The 19663-nt window shown below is 43.5% G+C and overlaps 1 protein-coding gene across 1 annotated transcript in view; it reads left to right on the top strand.

Annotated features, from left to right (window-relative positions):
* The window catches only part of grid1a (glutamate receptor, ionotropic, delta 1a), a 115087-nt gene that overhangs the window by 41481 nt on the left and 53943 nt on the right, over nt 1–19663 (top strand). The window contains exons 3-5 of the mRNA XM_062519572.1: nt 9756–9809; nt 14785–14958; nt 19077–19238. Coding sequence (XP_062375556.1) covers nt 9756–9809; nt 14785–14958; nt 19077–19238 — 390 coding nt within the window. The remainder of the gene's footprint in view (nt 1–9755; nt 9810–14784; nt 14959–19076; nt 19239–19663) is intronic.

Here is a 19663-nt window from a genome sequence, read left to right as displayed (position 1 = left end):
TAAGTGAATGTGATTCTCTGTCAGCTGAACCTGTCTTAATATAGAAGATTAATATCAAAGTCTTGAAATTAAATTATGAATTCAATCTGAAGTTTCATGCTTTGGAAATAGTGTATTCATGTGTGTCATGATCTTTCCCATTTTGTTTTTGTTTGATTGGATATTATGTTGTTTTTTAATAGAATGCACTGATTTAAGCTTTAGTTTTTAATTAGTTAGTAGTTGCTATTGAAACACACTGATGAGACAGAGATTATGTTCAATTTAACATCATTGCCAAAATTCTTCAGAATGATGGCTTCTGGATATCATGTTTTTATGAGTTTTCACTTTCTTCATAGCAGTCCTGTGAAACAGTTTTGCGAAAGTTGTGGATTATTTTTCTCTAAAGTAAAAAATGTCACATGTTTTTTTTTAGCTTTACGAGTACACAGCCAGAGAAGGATAGCATCTCTCTCTCCCCCCACCCCCCCCTCTCTCTCTCTCTCTCTCTCTCTTTTTCTCTCTCTCTCTCTAAGCTTCTGTTTGTTATTGAGCTCTTGGTGACCGGGTGACTGGAGGTGTAAAACGCATAGCAAATTCCACCTCCTGCCCCTGAGAGAAAGATATGCATGAAATGATTAAACAATGACAGTGGAAGTGCTTGGTGGGAGGGGGGTTCTTGTGGTGTGGTATTGTGAGATTCATAATCCAAGTCTGGGGAAACTGTCACATTTTAATAAGACAAAAAAAGTCTTCTGTTGCTGTTGTCATGTTTTTCTTCTTCCACTTCCCCTGGTGTTTCATGCACTAGCCTTCCTTTGTACGTGAGGACATGCAATATTTCCTTTAATTTGAAAACATCAAGACGCAGTGCTTTTGAATTCACCAGAAAAGAAGAATAATGTCAGAGTTGTCGTCTATAATGACTTTCATCTCAAACGGGATATCCGATGCATAGGTATTTTTGGAGTTTCACTTTTGAACTAGTTGAGATTGCAACCTACCTACACCTCTGGAGGAAAATGAAGAGACCACGGAACATTTTTTTGATGTCACCCTGCAGTTGCTGAGTGACATTCAAATGACTTGACGGTCATATTAAAAATTGAGAGACCACTGCAAATTAGAATGTAGACAGTCGACTCATTCGAATGTCACCCAGCAACTGTACAATGAAATCAGAAAATGTGCAGTTGTCTCTTACGTATTTATACACCTACTCACAGTCATTTAACTTGAGAATTTCAGGCCTTGTTTGTTTTCCTTGACCAGTGATGGCCTTTTCCCCCTTTGATGCCTTTAGCTAGTGTCTGTTTTAAAGCACTCAAGGCACCTGTGTGTCAATCTCCCTAACAGCTGAAAAACAGTCTGTCACTCTCATGTTCAATGAAGCCTGTCTACCTCCACAGCACTGAGAACTGCAGTGACTAAAATTAATTTAGATTGTGTAAAGCACAGGCGTATTGTCCTGAAATTGAGCGTAAAAGTGCCCAGCGGGGGAAAGCATCACCTCCAGGGTAATCCGTTTTCCCTCTAATTTCCGAGGCTGCTGTTGACATTTACTTTAATAAACAAGCCAAACCTCTAATGTACCAAGTGGAAAAGTTCACCCCACACACACACACACACACACACACACGGAATAGGAAGATGAAAAGGAACATAATTGTTGTAAAGTCCAATTTTAGGGCTCTAGTTGTCATGGAAAATACAGTGTATTTACATGGATTGAAAAGAAAGAAAAACACTGTTTGCTGAAGAATGTAACGTGTTTGTTAAAAGCAGATGGACTCGGCTATACGTTCTTTGTGCATTCTATGAATTTGCATTTCTGCAAATTCCAGTCAATGGTGGCTACATGCTGTGTCAAAACATACAGTATCTCAGTCATCTCTCAGTGTGTATTTATGGTTGTCATTAGTTGGGTGATAGTTGCAGCTGTGCAGTTCTTGTCTGTAGCTGATAACGGTTGAAAGTGTGCCATTATGCAAACTATTTATGGAAATGGCCTAAATTCTAATTAGTTTGTGCACGTTTAGCTCCATGCCATTTGGCCAATTTGGCCTCTTTGTTTTGGCACTCGTGCTCCAATAGTTTGCCAAACTGCCACGCTAATAAATATCCTCGAGCCCTGGTAAGGTGCAAAATGACTACCCAAATCATCTCGGAAAAGGCTCTGATCCAAAAGGCAGTGTGTGCGGGGATCTCTTTTGTGTGTGAGTGCTTCAGTAACAGCCACATGGTGTATGGTGCTTGTAACAGAGAACAGGGGTCCCAAGTTATTTAGGAGAGCGTTGTGCTGGGCTGAGTGTCCCAGATTCGTTAAGAAGCTCTTACTGTAAGTGATGCGAACTTCTTAGGAGCGTTCTTAGAACGTTCTTATAGAGCGCTCCTAAGAAGCTCTTAGCACTTCAGAGCTTCTTAACGAATCTGGGAAACCCGGCCCTGGTCATTTCACCCTTCCCGTACTTGTGAACCTTTGAAGTCACAACCTCATAACTCTTCTAGCCTTTAGTCTCAGGTGAAACGAGACTCACGCTCCGGCACAATTTGTTCCCAGACACTCACGCATCAGCTTAGCACAATTAAGGGCTGGTTTTATGGGCCATGATGATGAATATGGATGTCATGCTTATTCTGCAGGCACATTGGAGAAGCTTACACAGGCTGAGACGAGAAGAGAGAGAAGTCTTCGGAGTGATTAACTTCAAATGTTGCCAGTTGTGGTGTTTTCATTCACCTGTTCTCATTTAATATTTCATTTTAGATCTTTTGCAACAAAACAAGCATGCCCTTTACATTCTACAACTTAGAGCAGGTTGTATACATTTAACCTTGTAGTTGACAGTCAGCTTTGAGTGGGTGCTAGGTGAAAAAACTTGTCTGCTCTTGAGTCCGAAAGTAGAAGAGAGCACAGAGAAGACACTTATCCATCCTCCACAAGGTCATGGGAGTCTCTCCACCCATGTTTCTACTACCAGGACTGAAATGCAGGAAAATTCAGTTGCATCTTGCAGAAGACACTTGTGAAGTGTGTGTGTGTGTGTGTGTGTGTGTGTGTGTGTGTGTGTGTGTGTGTGTGTGTGTGTGTGTGTGTGTGTGTGTGTGTGTGTCTGTCTGTCTGTGTGTGTGTGGAGTTCTGCATAGAAGCACCCAGCTCCACTTCAGACTACTCAGTGCAAGGAGTGGTTTGGCTTGGCCCACATCGTCTTCTTCTCCCTCTAATTAGCTTCTATGGCAATTACTGTAACAGGTTTAAGTGTGGAGCTGCTATTGAGTGGACAAAAGTAGTGTCCTGCGTATTAAGAGCACTGATTTTTTAGGTAAGTCCTGGTCCACTTGTCCAATTCTTTTTTTTTCTGTTTAGATTTGGTTAGGGTTGTGAAGGAGAACAAAACTGATACTGATACTGCTTATTTCAACCTCAAATACTCAGAAAGGCATGCTGAAAGTTTAACATGTATTTGAATCCATTAAATGACTTACAAAAGACATACGGAACAATGAGATAGAGCCTTTGGCGTCCCCAGTCCAGGTCACTGAGTGTGCAGATCCTTGCAGATCCTTCTAGAATGAGATGGCCTACTCCCTCGACTGGTGGTGGTTTGGGAGTGAGGGTGGGAACCCGGAAAATCAGCACCTGAAAGCATAAGAGCAGGTGTATGAGTATGAGAACATAGCACATAATATGCTATTTCATTTTCTGCACATGGCAAACAATGGCCATCTGCATTCTCACCTGCAATTGTCATCTGCAAAGAACTAGTAGGTTGCAAAAAACAGATGACTTGCATCTCATTTTCATGTCAGGCACTTCATCCAGCCACGTTATCCCACTCGCAGTGTCCTCAAGTTGCATGTTGTCCTTGGAAACAAACACAGAAATTGTGTTCATATAGTACAGTAGGGTATTTGCCACAGAGGCCAATCAGCCTTTGTGTGCATGCCTATTCTAGTCATGATGAATTCAGAGTGCCACTTGATGTGTGGACAGGGACTTTAATGACTGCTAAGCACCCACCTTCTGTAAATCAGCTGTATGTTACTGTCTGCACTGCACTATATTTCCTGTCCTGTCTATGCACCACCAGTCTATACTCTATATATCACATTGCACTTTTCTGCTTTTTGCATTTTAGACACAAACTGCATTTTGCACTTAGACACAAACTGCATTTCGTTGTCTTTCTGCTTGTACTCTATACAATGACAATGAAGTTGAATCTGATCTAGTTTAAACTAATCTAATCTAATCCTACCTCTGGCTATATAGGCAGACGTATTAGCTCCTCTGCAATAGCTAAAAACACTGCACGCTCATCCTCCTCAGCACAAGCAGCAAGGCCAGGAATGCTCTTTACATCCCTGACACACGGACAAATGAAGCTCATTAATTCTATAGGGAGACCATATAGCCGTAAAGAGCATGTAAGGGAAGAAACAATGAAGTTCATATTATAGCTTCACAATCAATTATTTTCAGGCATGTTCATGTGGAAATAATGAATTGTGATTTTTTCTTCGACACGTTTATTGCATCCGTGGGAATTGATCCACCTTACATAGTAAATATGTAATAAATTATTTACAAAGCCTGTATTTTCTATTATTAATTCTCTCCCTTAGACGTGTGGTGCTGCGTGAGGCAGATGAGTGTAGAGAGACACACGGCTGATAAAGATAAATGAGTAAAGGTCAGGTGACAGCGCCATAGCAACAGGCTAGTGTGGGAGATGAGGCAGGGGCTTTGCACAACAAGGTGAATATTTCATGAAAAGCCTCATTACATTTCTGTCTCAAAGTGGACAGCAGCATACACGGAGGAGATACCTTATAACAAAACTATAATGGCGATATGTGTGTGTGTGTGTGTGTGTAGTTTGTTATTTATGTTGGTGAGTATATGTGTGTGTGTGTGTGTGTGTGTGTGTGTGTCACAAGTGTTTGTATCTTAGTTCACTTAATTGGTCTCTATACGGTGGTATCACATGCAAAAGTTTCCTAACGCTCTACTTTTGAGACTATTAAACTGAATCTCTGGATACAGAAAAAGGTATATTAAACTTGATAATGGTCAAGACTTTCTCTATGGACTTTATGAAAACACATCTTTCCAATTCCCCATTTGGCCTTTACTCAGGAAAGGAAACTCTTGGAAAGTTTAAGAATTTTCATCCTATGAATTTTCCGCACATCATTTACGCTTGCCATACCCTGAGCAACACCTTTTTAACGACTATCCAAAGACACGAAACGTTCCGCTCAAATGTGTTTTTGCGAAACCCATTTAGAGAAATCCATCCTCTGTGATTGTGTGACCTGTTACATTCCCGCATTCCTACATTCCTCCTGTGTTAGCACTTGTTGATGGCAGTTCCAATGGATGGCAGAGTAATGATGATGCTCAGCCAAGCCCAGCCTCCCCCGAAGCGCATGCTTAGCCATAAGAGCTCTGAAAAAGCCGTAACCGTAGCAACAGGTTACTACACAAGGTCTTACTCAGAATCTAACTACACATGGAGGTCCTACTCAGAATTAAGCAAAAATACAGTCCAATGAGATCTAATATTGTACATTTATTACTTATTATCTAATATAATTTACCGGTATATTATTTGTTGTTGCATATGTGTGATAGATTTCAATTATAAGAATCAATTATTTCACTAGGCTATAGCAAATTTTTACATGACATGTTTTTCTTTTTTTACATCTTTTTCTCTGACATTTTATTTGTGGATCATCGCTTCCATTAAATGTTAATATGTTCCAAAAACAAAAAATATATATATTTATAATCTGACAGATTACGCATGAATGCTTGACTCAAAACCTGTTTGAGGTGGCCTACTTTTTGATAAATAACTGGATTCTAATCAAAGAAATCCAGCTCTTCACTCAAGCGTTGGCTTAGAGGAATCAATTCTCATTTGTTGTGAACATGATTGCCTGTTGCTTGTATTGACAGAAAGCAAAACAAATAAAGGTTGAATGATTCTGAGCATGTCCTCCAAGGAGAGATGTGTTTTCAGCTCCATGTTTAAAGTGTGGGAACTCTTTTGATAACTGAAAAGCAAACACAAAAAGAAGACCAAGTGAGATTTCAGGACATAAACATTAAACAAATGTTGTTCCATCATTTATATAGCTTGAAGAATACCTCATGGAACCTTCATAAAAAAATTAAAAAAATGCAGAGTTCTAACAATTGCAGTTGAAGAAACTATGCAGCCTGTAGGTTCGTGTGTCTATTTTTGGATGTATTTCGCCTTTAATGTATTTAATGGTTTAGTGTGTGTGTGTAATCCCCACATCAAGAAAGGCTCCTGGCAGTCACTAGTGTCTGTAATATAGCGTCTCCAAATTCAAATGGTTCAAATGGTTATAGATAGATTCATTATGCATCCTTTTCCTTTGTGCCGTCCCTTTAACTGCCTCCTCTCCTCCTTCTCCTCGTCCCATCTCTCAGGGAGCCTGCCGAGCCCGAGGCTCACCGCCTCTCTGATTTGGAATACGAAACAAAAAAAAGTGCTGTGCAGCTGCACTGATATCATAAATTCACCCTTGTGTTGCATTATTCTATCTTGCATACTAGAAACTTTTTTTTTTCTTTTTTTTTTTTTGTACGACTGAAATTGTATTGCAATGTGACATCTGGGTTTGCATCAGCCTTTTCCCCCAACTTAAAAAGAAAGAAAAGGCAGAAGAGAGAATAGACATAAAAATGAATTGAAAAGAAAAGAAAAAGAGAGAGAAGAGACAAGGCAGGGAACGAGACAAGGCAAAGGATGAATAAGGGCTTGTGCTTAGTAATCGTACTCTGACAATTAGCTTCTCCCCTAGTTAGACAGTAGTATTGATGGTGTGCGTATCTATCAGACATGTAGCCACTGAAATACACTTATCTTTAGCCATAGCCATTCAGATATCTTAGCAGCAGCACTGCAGTGTATCTTAGGAGGTCAGAAAGTGAATGACATTCTCTATCAGGCCATGGTCAGTAAGAAAGCCAGACCATTCACAGCGAATAGTGACAACCTCTCCAGCAGGCTAGTGTAACCATTACCATTGACACTACTGAATGGATATTGTGCAACACCCTCTAAAAATGGCAATCCCAAAAGTGCAGCACATCGTCTTGCTGACTCATGACTTTTTCTGTATCGGTGTAAATCACTCACTGGACTGAGTGCTACCATTTTGTCACTATAAGGTCTTCAATAGGAGTGTGAGAAATGAGGAAACCAAGGACACTATTTTGTCCTATTTCTTCAGAAGTCAAAACAGCAGCTCAATTGCATGGGATAGGTAGACATTTACAGTAGCAGAGGTACAAAACTCAAATGGTTTGATGAGCTTGAATGAGCAGGCTGTGGTCTGAATGTATAAAAGAATGGATTAAAAATGTTTTCAAAATATTATTAAATGTACTATGCTGTGGTGTGACTTGATTGCATTTTGAGATCATTCATTCAGCCATAAAAAAGAGGAAAACAGAATCACAACACTGACTGAATCTCTAATGCATCTCTCGATCTGGAGACGTTTTGTCCTCCTTTAACAAACATCCTTCAGCCTATGAGGCCTGTTTTGAAATAAAGTTTTCAGGTTGAAGGCTGGCTAGATATTTCTCCTATTGGTGCCTTTGTTCTATTTAAAACGGAAATGGTTTAACCATGCATTCACAAGGGGAAAAGAATCAATGCAACAACCTTCAGCAGATTTGTATGGTCTCCAAAGTTACCAAACTATTGAGCACTGCATGCGTTTCCACCGTTGTTGGCTCAAACAGATCCACAGCATACCACATTGGACACATCTGTGCTAATATCACACTGGCTATTGATACACATGTGTACTTATGCATCAATACCACTTGTAGACATCCATTAGGATTAGCAAGTATGCGTCCAAAACAGCTACAGATATGCACTGCTATTCAAAGTTCAGTGTTATTCATGTGCAGTTCACTTGCAATGTATACTTGCAACGACCCTCTTGTTTAAACCCAATTACTCTAGGGTACACTGTCACCTTATGTCCTCAAAATTAGTTGACAATTGGCTCATAGCCCACTCAGGCAGGCCTACATAAGTTTTAAATAACTCTAGTCCCTGCACAATGTGTGCTTAATCATTCCAAAGAGGTTATTTTGGGTTGCTAGGGGAAAACAAAACATGCACGTTGCCAAGAAACCATCAGACATTAGAAACTATGAGTAAAGAGGGCCAGTGAGGATCTAACCTGATGAGCTCTTGTGATATGTTGTAGATTTCCAAGTATTCCATAAAATCTCAGTGTGTGTCAGAATTAATAATTGTATCACTCTTAACATCTACAGTACGTACTTGCACAGTCGGCCAAAGACTAGAAACATGAACATGTGTTAAATATATTTTAATATTTTTTTTATTTCAGGAGATATTGTGTCATTTAGCTCTGCAAGGCTAAGAATCATTGTGCAAAACTGTATGAGCTGACTTGTGTTTACCGTTGTGTGAAGTCCATCATGCTGGCAGTCATTACCCTTTAAGATACACAAATTACGTGAGCAGGCGTTTGCAATATATACTGTATACTGTATTTACTTCCATTTTCCTGGATGAATTACACTGCTGAGACCTTTAGCATTGCAGTGAGGTGGTCCACCCCTGTCTGCCGAGGCACAAGGCCCAGGTGATTAGTGGACTGCGCACCCCCTCGGTGGCTTCATTACGCCAGACGCCTCGCACCTCGGCAGGGCCTCTCGGTGACCCGGTGCTGGCCCACCTCACGCGGCCACCCCGTGAGCCATCCCGTGCTGGGTCACTAAGTCTCCAGCTGCTCGCTTGGGTCATCTCGCTTTGCGCCAATGCTAATCGGCCATTCATTTCCAATGAGGTTGGCTGTCCCGCAGCATATGTGTGCGTCTTATTTTTCTTTCTCTCTCTCTCTCTCTCTCTCTCTCTCTCTCTCTCTCTCTCTCTCTCCTCTGAGTGGGAATGAGCGACAGAGCACCTGAAGCGTGTAGAGAAATGGCATGTTGCTAACCAACACTCAACCGTTATGCTGAGGCAGGTGTCAGGGTTAGAAAAAAAAAGAGAGAGAGAAAAAAAAAAAACAGGGCCATGAAATTCAAATTGTGGCTCTCTCAAGGTTAGGCCATCCATTAGCTGGCTTTTCTGGAAATGGGCAGCTGAGGCCTGAATAAGGGAGCGTCGAGGATGGGCGACTATGCTTCATGGCCATAACTGATGAGAACGCTGGACCGCTGAAGAAACACAGATGTTAATATTTTTTTGGGGGGGTGGGGGGGGGGCAGAGTGGGTGGCATGGTTGCCGTGGGGATGATCCATCTCCCAGAATTCACTGAGAGGATCATTTGGGAGCTAATGGCTCCAATGCAGCGAAGACAAGCATAGAGCAAATAACTATGATGGATATTGCATGTGAGTGCACGTAGCTAAGGACTTGGCTGACATATGAGCCTTAAGGTGTGAAAAAAAGCATTTCGAGGACAGTAAACGTGCCGTTGCCTTTACTGCCATTACTGACTGACTGAACACAGCACAGCGGTCTCAAAAATAAACAAATATTTATGGCAGTTGTTCACAGTTTGTGTTATCAGGTTGTCCATTTGTATGTAAATAACTGCACTAACCCAACTATATCTTTCTCTGTTTTGTTGTTTTTCCTCTTTCTTTCCTCCTGTGTCCCTCTCTCTCTCTCTCTCTCTCTCTCTCTCTCTCTCTCTCTCTCTCTCTCTCTCTCTCTCTCTCTGTGTCTCTGTGTAGGCGGTTGAAACCAATTTGGCTTCTAAAGACAGTCACTGGGTGTACGCCAATGAGGTGAGATCATTCAATGTTTTGTTTTTTTCTTGGTTGCTGTGGTTATTGTTGCTTTATGTAAATATATCCAATTCAACCACATAAAGCTATCTGTGTACAGAAGTGCATCATAGCACCTGACATCACAGCACATCAAATCTATCAGCATGCACCTGGGCTTCCACTGTCCTCAAACACACATTATCACTGTTGTTAGTCTTTTGTATGCATTTCTATACAGTTGTTCCTTTTGTCAATATATCTCCTGTGTGGTAAAGATCTCCTCTTGTCCTTGCTTCACTCTATAGCTTCATACTATCAGCAGACTATAGAAGAGCCTTAGACCACTCGAAAGGCAGGGGAATTCTAAATGATTTTCGGATTTGTATAGCTGTAGTTTTGCCAACCATGTGTCAGTTGATTCCACACGGTTGCAAAAATAACGTCAGGAGATTTGTCCACTCTAAAAGCAGGGGAATTCTAAATTATTTCGGACTTGTAGTTGTTGGTTTGCCAACCATTTGTCAGTCGATTCCACATGGTTGCAAAAATAGCAGCAGGAAATTTGTTTGAAATGTAGTCCCTTGGTTGGAAAATCTTTTAAAAACTTAAAGCCCACATAGCGGTACAATTCATGCTCCTCTCAACACAGCTCAGTGTGTATCTTCCAAATATGCAACAACTCACCACCACTTTTAATCATGCGCAACATTGCTCAGCTACATGGTTATAGTTGCAAGTGAAAACACATACACACACACACACACACACACACACACACACACACACACACACACATACACATATACACAGACACACCACACACACGCACACACATACATGCACACATGCACACATGCATGCATGCACACACACACACACACACACACACACACACACACACACACACACACACACACACACATACATACACACACAGAAACGCATACATACAAACACACATAGAGTATAAACACCCATACATAACAATGGTGTTCACTATCCATAATTCATGAATGTGTGAAGAAATGACACAAAATACAGATGAAGGGAGGATGTTTTTGCGCATTTATATGTGTCTGTGTGTGTGTGTGTGTGTGTGTGTATGTGTGTGTGTGTGAGTGTGTTTGAGTGTTTGAGAAAGAGAGAGAGAGAACGAGAGTAAAAGAGAGAGAGAGAGAGAGAGAGAGAATATCACCGCACTGGTTTCTATCTCAGCCTCATGCAGAGAGCCTAATGGTGATGAAAATGCCTCTCTTTTATGTTGCGTCTCATTCTTTTGGAAAATCACTTTGAGATTGCTGTCCAAGTCCTGCTGGATGTCTGCAGCTGAGGATGTTCATGTTGTTTCACCTGCTCTTGTTTTTGTGTGTCTTTTGTTGTTGGTGCTGGAGTCTGTGCATGTGTGTGTGTGTGTGTGTGTGTGTGTGTGTGTGTGTGTGTGTGTGTGTGTATGTGTGTGTTGCTGACGCAGAGGACCTCTTATGTCTCGTCAGTCCCCGTGGTGTTCTTTTCTTCTTCTTCTTCTCCTTCTTCTTCTTCTTCTTCTTCTTCCGTTCTTTGATTTGCATACTTTTGAGCACCTTGTTCTGGCAGACTGTGAGTGGCACAGCCAACACAGCTTTGAAGGTGCTTCCGATGGCTGACAGGGAGGAGAGGGGCGAGCCACAGCATGGTGTTTGGAGTGTGTGCGGAGGGGGGAGGGGAAAAAAAGGAGAGTTTGTGTGATGTGGACTGACTACCCTCTCCATGCAGTCTGATCTCTCTATTTCACTTGTTCTCCCCTTTCGGTGTGAGTTTGAGGAGTGACCCAGCAGGAAAACAACCGTGGCGCTGAGGATTACATAAAGTCTATGCTAATTGCCCCCAACCTTGCCATCGCGCTGTACTTTTTGGATTTCAAAGCCCTGCACTGAAGCACACAGAGACACGAACAAGTGCTGTCTGTCTGATTTTCTCCGTATCTGTCTCTCTACCTCTCCCTGTGTCTCTCTATCGTTCTCTCTCTCTCTCTCTCTCTCTCTCTCTCTCTCTCTCTCTCTCTCTCTCTCTCTCTCTCATACACATACACACACAGAAACACAAAGAGAGAGAGAGAGAGAAAGAGAGAGAGAGACACACACACGCATGCATGCACACGTGAAAACACACACACACACACACACACACACACACACACACACACCTCTGAATCATCTGCACCCAGCAGAACCAAACTCCCACTGGCCTGTGAGAGTGTCAGCTTAGCTCATCTCCAGGTCTGTTGAGTCCAAATGTCAGCAGCTCTCCTCTTTAGATCTGTGATCCGACGCCGGGCCCTTCTGTCTTCAAGCGCAGGATAAATATTTAAGAGCTACATCCGTGGTCGCTCAGAGTGATGTCATAATCTTGTGGAGTGACACCTCTTCTATACGACTCGCCATACGTTTTTTTTCTTTTTTTTCTTCGAGACCTTAAGAGGATAGATTACTGTGACTCCGCAAGATACATTTTAATAGCTTGTTAAGGCTTTCACTGTCTGCCGGGCATGTTTATCAAGTTCAAGCACACTGCCAGGCCCTCGGTGTTACTGCATCTTGGGCCTGTAGTCTTAGCACGTCCCTTTTTGGCATAATGCCTTCCTTGCCTTTGTCTAAGACGTGATGGGTATTGACTGACCCAGTTATAACAAGGCATTGTGGTTGATGAAAAGGTCTGTGCTTTGATCTGGCTCAATGAGTGCAGGTGATGACTGGACTAGAATGGAGTTCACAGAAAAGTTCAAATAGGGTAAAGTCATCTCTCTCTCTCTCTCTCTCTCTCTCTCTCTCTCTCTCTCTCTCTCTCTCTCTCTCTCTCTTCCCCTCCCTCCTGATTTATCTTGCTTCGCTCATTATCTCTTTTAAACACACACACACACACACACACACAGAAAGAGAGAGAGAGAGAGAGAGAGAGAGAGAGAGAGAGAGAGAGAGAGAGAGAGAGAGAGAGAGAGAGAGAGAGAGAGAGAGGCACACATACAGTACAAACACATACCACCCATACGTGCACACACATGCATCCATGCCTGGTGTACCAAACAGGACATGTGCTCGCATCAATAGTGATAGCATCTCTCGGGGGAAGCAACCCTTAAAATGGGTCTTAACCGTTAATTAAATCTCCCCTCTGATTACCGGTGAGCTCTTCTTTGCCCCATTAATTATATCTTGGGTGAGATTAATAACATTGACAGAAGGGCAAATGATAGATAATTCATCTGTCATCTAAAGCTGATTTGATTAATGTATTTGGAGGATGCCTGTCATTGAAACATCCCGTGTCACGTCGCGCACAAGCACCAGGCTCACACAGGTCAATGCCGCACGGAAATGGAGGCTTGTAATTCTGGGCCTCCCTATGGCTGTGGCGACAGTAAGAGACGTGTTTTATCAGCACCTCAAAGTCACTCGATAAAAGTCACAGAGAGAAGCAAACAACGTGCTAATGGCCTGTGTGTTGTGTCGAGACGCCGCCCGTTAGCATTGATATTGCGTCTCGCAAATTAGGGGGCCAACGATCTGTGCGATGCCGTCGTGTCTCTCTGCGTCAAAGTTCAAGTCATGTTTCGGTCGGGCGGATGCAGGCAGCCTTTGAGGTTAAGACCTTTGAGTGTCCATCGATCTTGCAGCGTTCGCCTGTGACATTTAAGCGTCATTGATCGCTCACAATTCAGTCGTGACGAACTTCATCAATAGGGCCCCGGCATATCATCTGAATATTCATTCTCTCGGAGACTAATCCGAGCTGTCACGAGCATTCAAAACAGGGCGAGTAAAACAAACGTTGCTCAGTGGCTAGGCATTAGTGAAACCATACTCCCACTGTCAGTGTTTAAGGACTGAGTCATTGTCAATATGTGACAGCGCCTGAATGACTCAGTGGATACAGTCGAGCAAAGTCACTGAGGACTAAGGACTTCAAAACAAGCACAAATAGTACAGCGTTACTGGTGCTCACATACACTCCACTCCACCCCTAGACAACCGGCAATGCTTCCTCCCTTCAGTCAGACAATGTTATGTAATTGTTAGCTCATAATAATGGGAAATATTTGTGCAAGTCTGATATTGTTGATGGTGATTAACCTAGTGACTTTGCGTTCTGCTACGATGCATGCAGCATTTGGCCCATTCATGAATCATTTTCAATTTGGAAAGACATAGAAAAAGACATTTGACACTTGGCTAAAAGAATGCTCGGTTGAATTTGAGAGCTTTTAGAACAATACACACCATTGTAAGCAATAACATCACTAGAAGTCGAGGGAAGACCGATACGGAGAGAGCGTGAGGAGACAGAGACAGAGAGGGTGAGAGAGAGAGGGGAGAGGAGAGGGGATGACCTCTGGTCGTGGTCTTCTATGGTCCAGTGTGTTGTGGTGCTCGTGTGAGATGTATTATGTTGTCCTGAGCCAGGCTCCAGAGGACTGACCCCTTCACTCTCACTCTCAGCGTCTCATCGATCCTGGTTCTGTCCGGATGCCTACTGGTCTACCCCATGTCCTCCCCCGAGCTCCCCACACACCACACGGACACGCACACACATACACACACACACACACACACAGACACACACACACACACACACACACACACACACACACACACACACACACACACACACACACACAGAGACAAAAACACACACACACACACACACACACACACACACACTCCCACTGACCAGGTCACAGTACTCGCATTGCAAGCTGCCAGTTGTTGTGGCAAATCCTCATCTCTGTCACATAAAACCAGTCGTAAAAATCACCCAGCGTCATTGCAGATGTCCTATTAAAACCCCACCTGTAGTCGCACACCTCTTGAGTTCTGATCTGCCAATCGCCACATGCCACACCAACGCTCCAGGCGCTCTGCTTCGACAGTAGAACATCATAGCGTGTACGTGTGTGTGTTTTTTTCCATGTCACATTCACCATTCACAGGGTCATATTACCTGTGCTTTCATTTCACAGGAGGTGAGCGATGCGGAGATGATGGAGCTGGTCCACAGCGCCCTGGGCAGGATGACCATCATCCGGCAGGTCTTCCCCCTCTTGCGGGACACCAACATCCGCTGCATGCGCAACAACCACCGCATCTCCTCCCTGCCCTGCGACCCGCAGGAGGGCTACCTGCAGTCCTTGGAGGTCAGTACGAATGCCTCTCCGCCCTCTGGCTAGATATCAAAGAGGACTGTTATTAAGTGCAAGTGTTTTTTTTTGCCCCCGATTGCAACTATATAGCGCCGATGCTGCACTCAAAGCGTCCTCGCCTATTACGCAGTAATGGCTCCCGTGTCATATAAAATAATTGAACGAGTCAGTGGCGGTCACATGTCAGGAGCAAAGACACTGTGTAATGAAAGGAACGTTCGGCCAGGCACAGGTGGGTGCACTGATGCCCATGGAAATATGCCTGTCAGGGCACATTGAATTATTCGCACACTCTGTCTCACTTTCACAATGAACCCCCCTTTTTACTGACCTAATAAAACCAATGATACGAAAGCTTTTATTGCCAAATTTAATATCAAAGAGATGCGCCGCTAATCTCGCTGACGGAAGACGGAAAAGAAAATATTGGTTCAGTGCTGCTGCCATTGTGCTTAGGCCACGAGACGGCATCGAGAGACAAAACTCCGCAATTATACGGAACACACTTTCACCTCCTCCTCTTTCATCTCCTGCTTTTAATCCGCACGCTTAATGCATTCATGTGGAGTGCTGCTTCAGTACAACACAAGCACACACTGCTGCTTCGGAGTAACACAAGACAACCACATGTACTTTTTTTCGGGCTTGCAAATGAGAGCACTTGATGTTATTTGAGGGTTTTTTTGGACAGATGGTCCAGCCATGCGTCGTCCCTCGTGGGCTGGACTCTCCATTATTAGCGAAGAGCAAGGCTAAATGCTAATGACGACGCCTAATCACGGGGAGCGGAGCTCTCCAGGGCCGCCCAGATCCCCTGCGGGATTCTCGACAGGCTCCAAGCCGCCGATCTTATCACATGACCTCTATGGATTTCAGCAGGCATCTTATTGAGAGTTGTCAGTGTTATTGATTTCATAGCTTATTTTGTGGTCACTATTTTCTCTCAACAGTCTGGTCAAAAGCAGAAGATGTGTGTCAATAAATGCACCAAACCATCTGCCTTACGCCATGGCATTACCTAGGTGCACCCACATGCACTGTGAACCACCATTTAGGATTCCAATACAGATCATAGACCGCATCTTCACTTGTTGTGGTGTTCTCATTAAATCATCAATCATCGCGCTTGTTGGCTATAACCGAACGGAGCCCACTCCTAGTGTTCCGAGTGCCGATGATAAAACGTCAACAAAGGCTGGCGAGACAGCAGGGCGACGCGGCCTCCCTGACACGTCCTGTCCTCGCAGCTGATCCGCCTCAGTAATTCCATTTGTGTCCGTCCTCCGCCATGTGGAGCGTGCTTCCCTGGTAACTTTCCCCACTCGGCTGCCAGAGTCGGACGTAAAGGAGGCAGCATAAGGAAAGAGGGCCAGTGTGTGTTGCCCAGAGCCGAGCTGTCGCGTACGAATTGAGACGCTTCAGGAGGAGGGAGGAGGGAGACATCTCCTTTTTTTTTTCGCCCACTTGTGTGTGTGTTTTTTTTATCTGACCCTTAAAGGAATTATCCGGAGTAAAATGCACTTTAGATCAATTTTGGGATGATTGGGAGTACATACGTTGAGTTGACGTCACATCATGTCATTCGGATGTGTTTTGAGAGAGTTCGATTTTACCGTTTTTAACCAAAAACTCGTTAGCCTGGAAGTGACCGGGGCACGTCCTTTCGCTGCTACAAAACGCTATTTTTATGAATTTAATCGAGTCAGTACCTTTCCGGAAAGGTTGTTAAAGTGTTGTTAAAGCGTTGCAGCTGCAGCAGCGACATTTCCGGAAAGGTACTGACTCGGTTAAATTCATTCTGGACTCTCTATCCGACCACATAAAGACCTGGGGATACTTCGGTTTGGCTTTAGGGACCCTCTACTCACTACCACGTAAGTGTAATGTTGTTTGGAACAGTAGAAGAGGTATAAAAATAGCGTTTTGTAGCGGCGAAAGGCTAACGAGTTTTTGGCTAAAAACGGTAAAATTGAACTCTCTCAAAACACATCTGAATGACATGATGTGATGTCAACTCAACGTATGTACTCCCAATCATCCCTAAATTGATCTAAATTGAAGTGCATTTCACTCCGGATAATTCCTTTAAGTCCACACTGAAATGAATCTCTCCTGTTGTTCTGCCTCGTTCATCAGGTGTGCATACCCTGAGACGTTATGTATACTGTTGTTCTGTTGACCTCCATGATGATCGCTGGGTAAATTATGTTGTGCTTTTGATCGGAAGTTTTTAACTGAAATTTAATTAGCACGCACCGCTACAAGCACATCCGGAGCAGGAGCAGGAGCGGAGCACATTAAAGAGCGCTGTTGATAATGATCATCCAACAATCCCTCTGTCGCACAGCACACGACTGCTTACGTCACTTTGTTAAACCAGTTTTATATAGCCCTTCTGCTGGTTTATTTGTCCTTGGAGTTTTTCTAGCCTCCCCTCTCTCTCTCTCTTCCCCCCTTCCTCTCACTCCCTCTCTCTCTTTCTCTCTCTCTCTCTCTCTCTCTCTCTCTCTCTCTCTCTCATTACCTCTCTCACTCCACTCCTGGACATCATGCTGTGAATAATGTGGAGTCCCTGCAGAGCATTACTTTCCCTGAAAGAACACCTTAACATCAGGGAAAAGGGGACTTTTTAAGAACTATACACCCTCCTGTGTATGCGCAAACCTGACAGACACACAACACCCACATACACACACACACACACACACACACACACACATAAAGTTGAGTAGCCACGATGCACCCATAGCCACTTTAATGCTTTTAAGTGTTTGCTCAGTACTGTGGGCACTTTAGCATCAGTGTGCCTGTGGGCAGTCCAGCCATGTGTGCTCTCCAGAACATGGGATAGACATGCTGAGCGGCATGTGGATAAAAGCACTATCGCATTGGCTTATTACACGGCTCTTCAGAGTGCTGCAGAAAGTTCTATTCACATGAATGGGCCTTCCCAACGTCTGAATACAGTAGTTTAGGTTCAAATGTGTGGCAACCTAGGAAGAAGAAGGCAGGCGGAGGTAGCTGCGCTCTCTGAGTGCTTTTCTAGTTTATTGATTGGGATCTGTGGAATGTTGGTCCACTCCTCTTCAATGGCTCTGCGAAGTTGCTGGATATTGGCAGGAATTTGGAACATGCTGTCGTATGAGCCGATCCAGAGCATCCCAAACATGCTCAATGGGTGACATGTCCGGTGAGTATGTTGGCCATGCAAGAAATGGGATGTTTTCAACTTCCAGAAATTGTGTACAGATCCTTGCAACATTGGGCCATGCATTATCATGCTGCAACATGAGGTGATGGTCGTGGAAAAATGGCACAACAATGGGCCACAGGATCACTGTATCTGTATACTGTATGTGTGCATTCAAAATGCCATTAATAAAATGCACCTATGCTCATTGTCCATAGCACACACCTACCCATACCATACCCACCGCCACCATGGGCCACTCAATCCACAACATTGACATCATCAAACTGCTCACCCACATGACGCCATACACACATCTGTGGCATTGTGCTGTGTGATGGAACTGCACATTTTAGAGTGGCCTTTTATTTTTGGCACACCTGTGCAACAATCATGTTGCGTAATCCTGAGTACCTGGATGTGGACCTATGGGGAGTGGAGCTCCGCTCCAGAATGGAAACACGTCACCTCCACTGTCTATGCACCTCCTCTCCATCCGTACGGAGGTGGCCGCTTTTAACAAATGTGTGTGCACTATTGCTTGGAGGAGCTACGCGAAAGAGGGCATCTCTTGAGAGACTTGTACAAGTTATACAGATGTAAGTTTGTAAAAATGTATAGAATTACCCACATAACTCCCTCTCATTATATCGGCAAAGGAGAAGTGCTCACTAACACAGATTTAGACAGATTTGTGAACAATAGTTTAGAGAAATAGGCATTTTAGAGAACGTTGTAGATCTTTGAGTTCAGCTCATGATAAGTGTGGGGGGGGGGAACTAGTGTTGCATTTATCATTTGGTTCAGTGTATTTTCCTGACATTTTGGAGTGTGTGTGTGTGTGTGTGTGCATGTGTGTGCATGTGTTCGTGCATGTGTACGTGCGTGCATGCGCCTGTGTGTGTCTGTTCTATCCCCTCAGGTGTCCAACCTGTACCTGTATGACAGCGTGCTGATGTTGGCGAACGCCTTCTACCGTAAACTGGAGGATCGTAAGTGGCATAGCATGGCCAGCCTGAACTGCATGAGGAAATCCACCAAGCCTTGGAATGGCGGCTGGTCCATGCTTGACACCATTCAGAAGGTCAGTACGTTGATAAAAGTCCATGATGGACGTTACTTTATATGGTTTCATATACATCATGATATCCCATATTTACATCAATGTACAGCAGTTTCAGATTCATAGAGGGAAAATATATTACTGTAAATGGGCTTTGACATCTGAATCCTTAACTATGGAAGTTACCATGTCTGCTCTGTGTCAGACGACATTTATGTACTTAATTATTTATCGATTTATGAATTGTACTACAGTTGGTATTTGCCAGCCGTGTTTGTATTTCCCTTGCCAGCTGTATGACTAAGGCAGACTTTTAACCTTGAAGGTCGCTCTTTGACCTCAACTCCAAGCTCTCTAAGCTCTGTGTTTATGGTGTAATATCTGAACTGTTCACAGTTATTTATTTGTATTATTCGCTGCAGTCTGTTTCAGTGGTGTTGCTGCAA

This window comes from Sardina pilchardus, chromosome 18, assembly GCF_963854185.1.
Source record: "Sardina pilchardus chromosome 18, fSarPil1.1, whole genome shotgun sequence".
Taxonomy (NCBI): domain Eukaryota; kingdom Metazoa; phylum Chordata; class Actinopteri; order Clupeiformes; family Clupeidae; genus Sardina; species Sardina pilchardus.
This window is presented reverse-complemented; position numbering and strand designations above follow the sequence as displayed.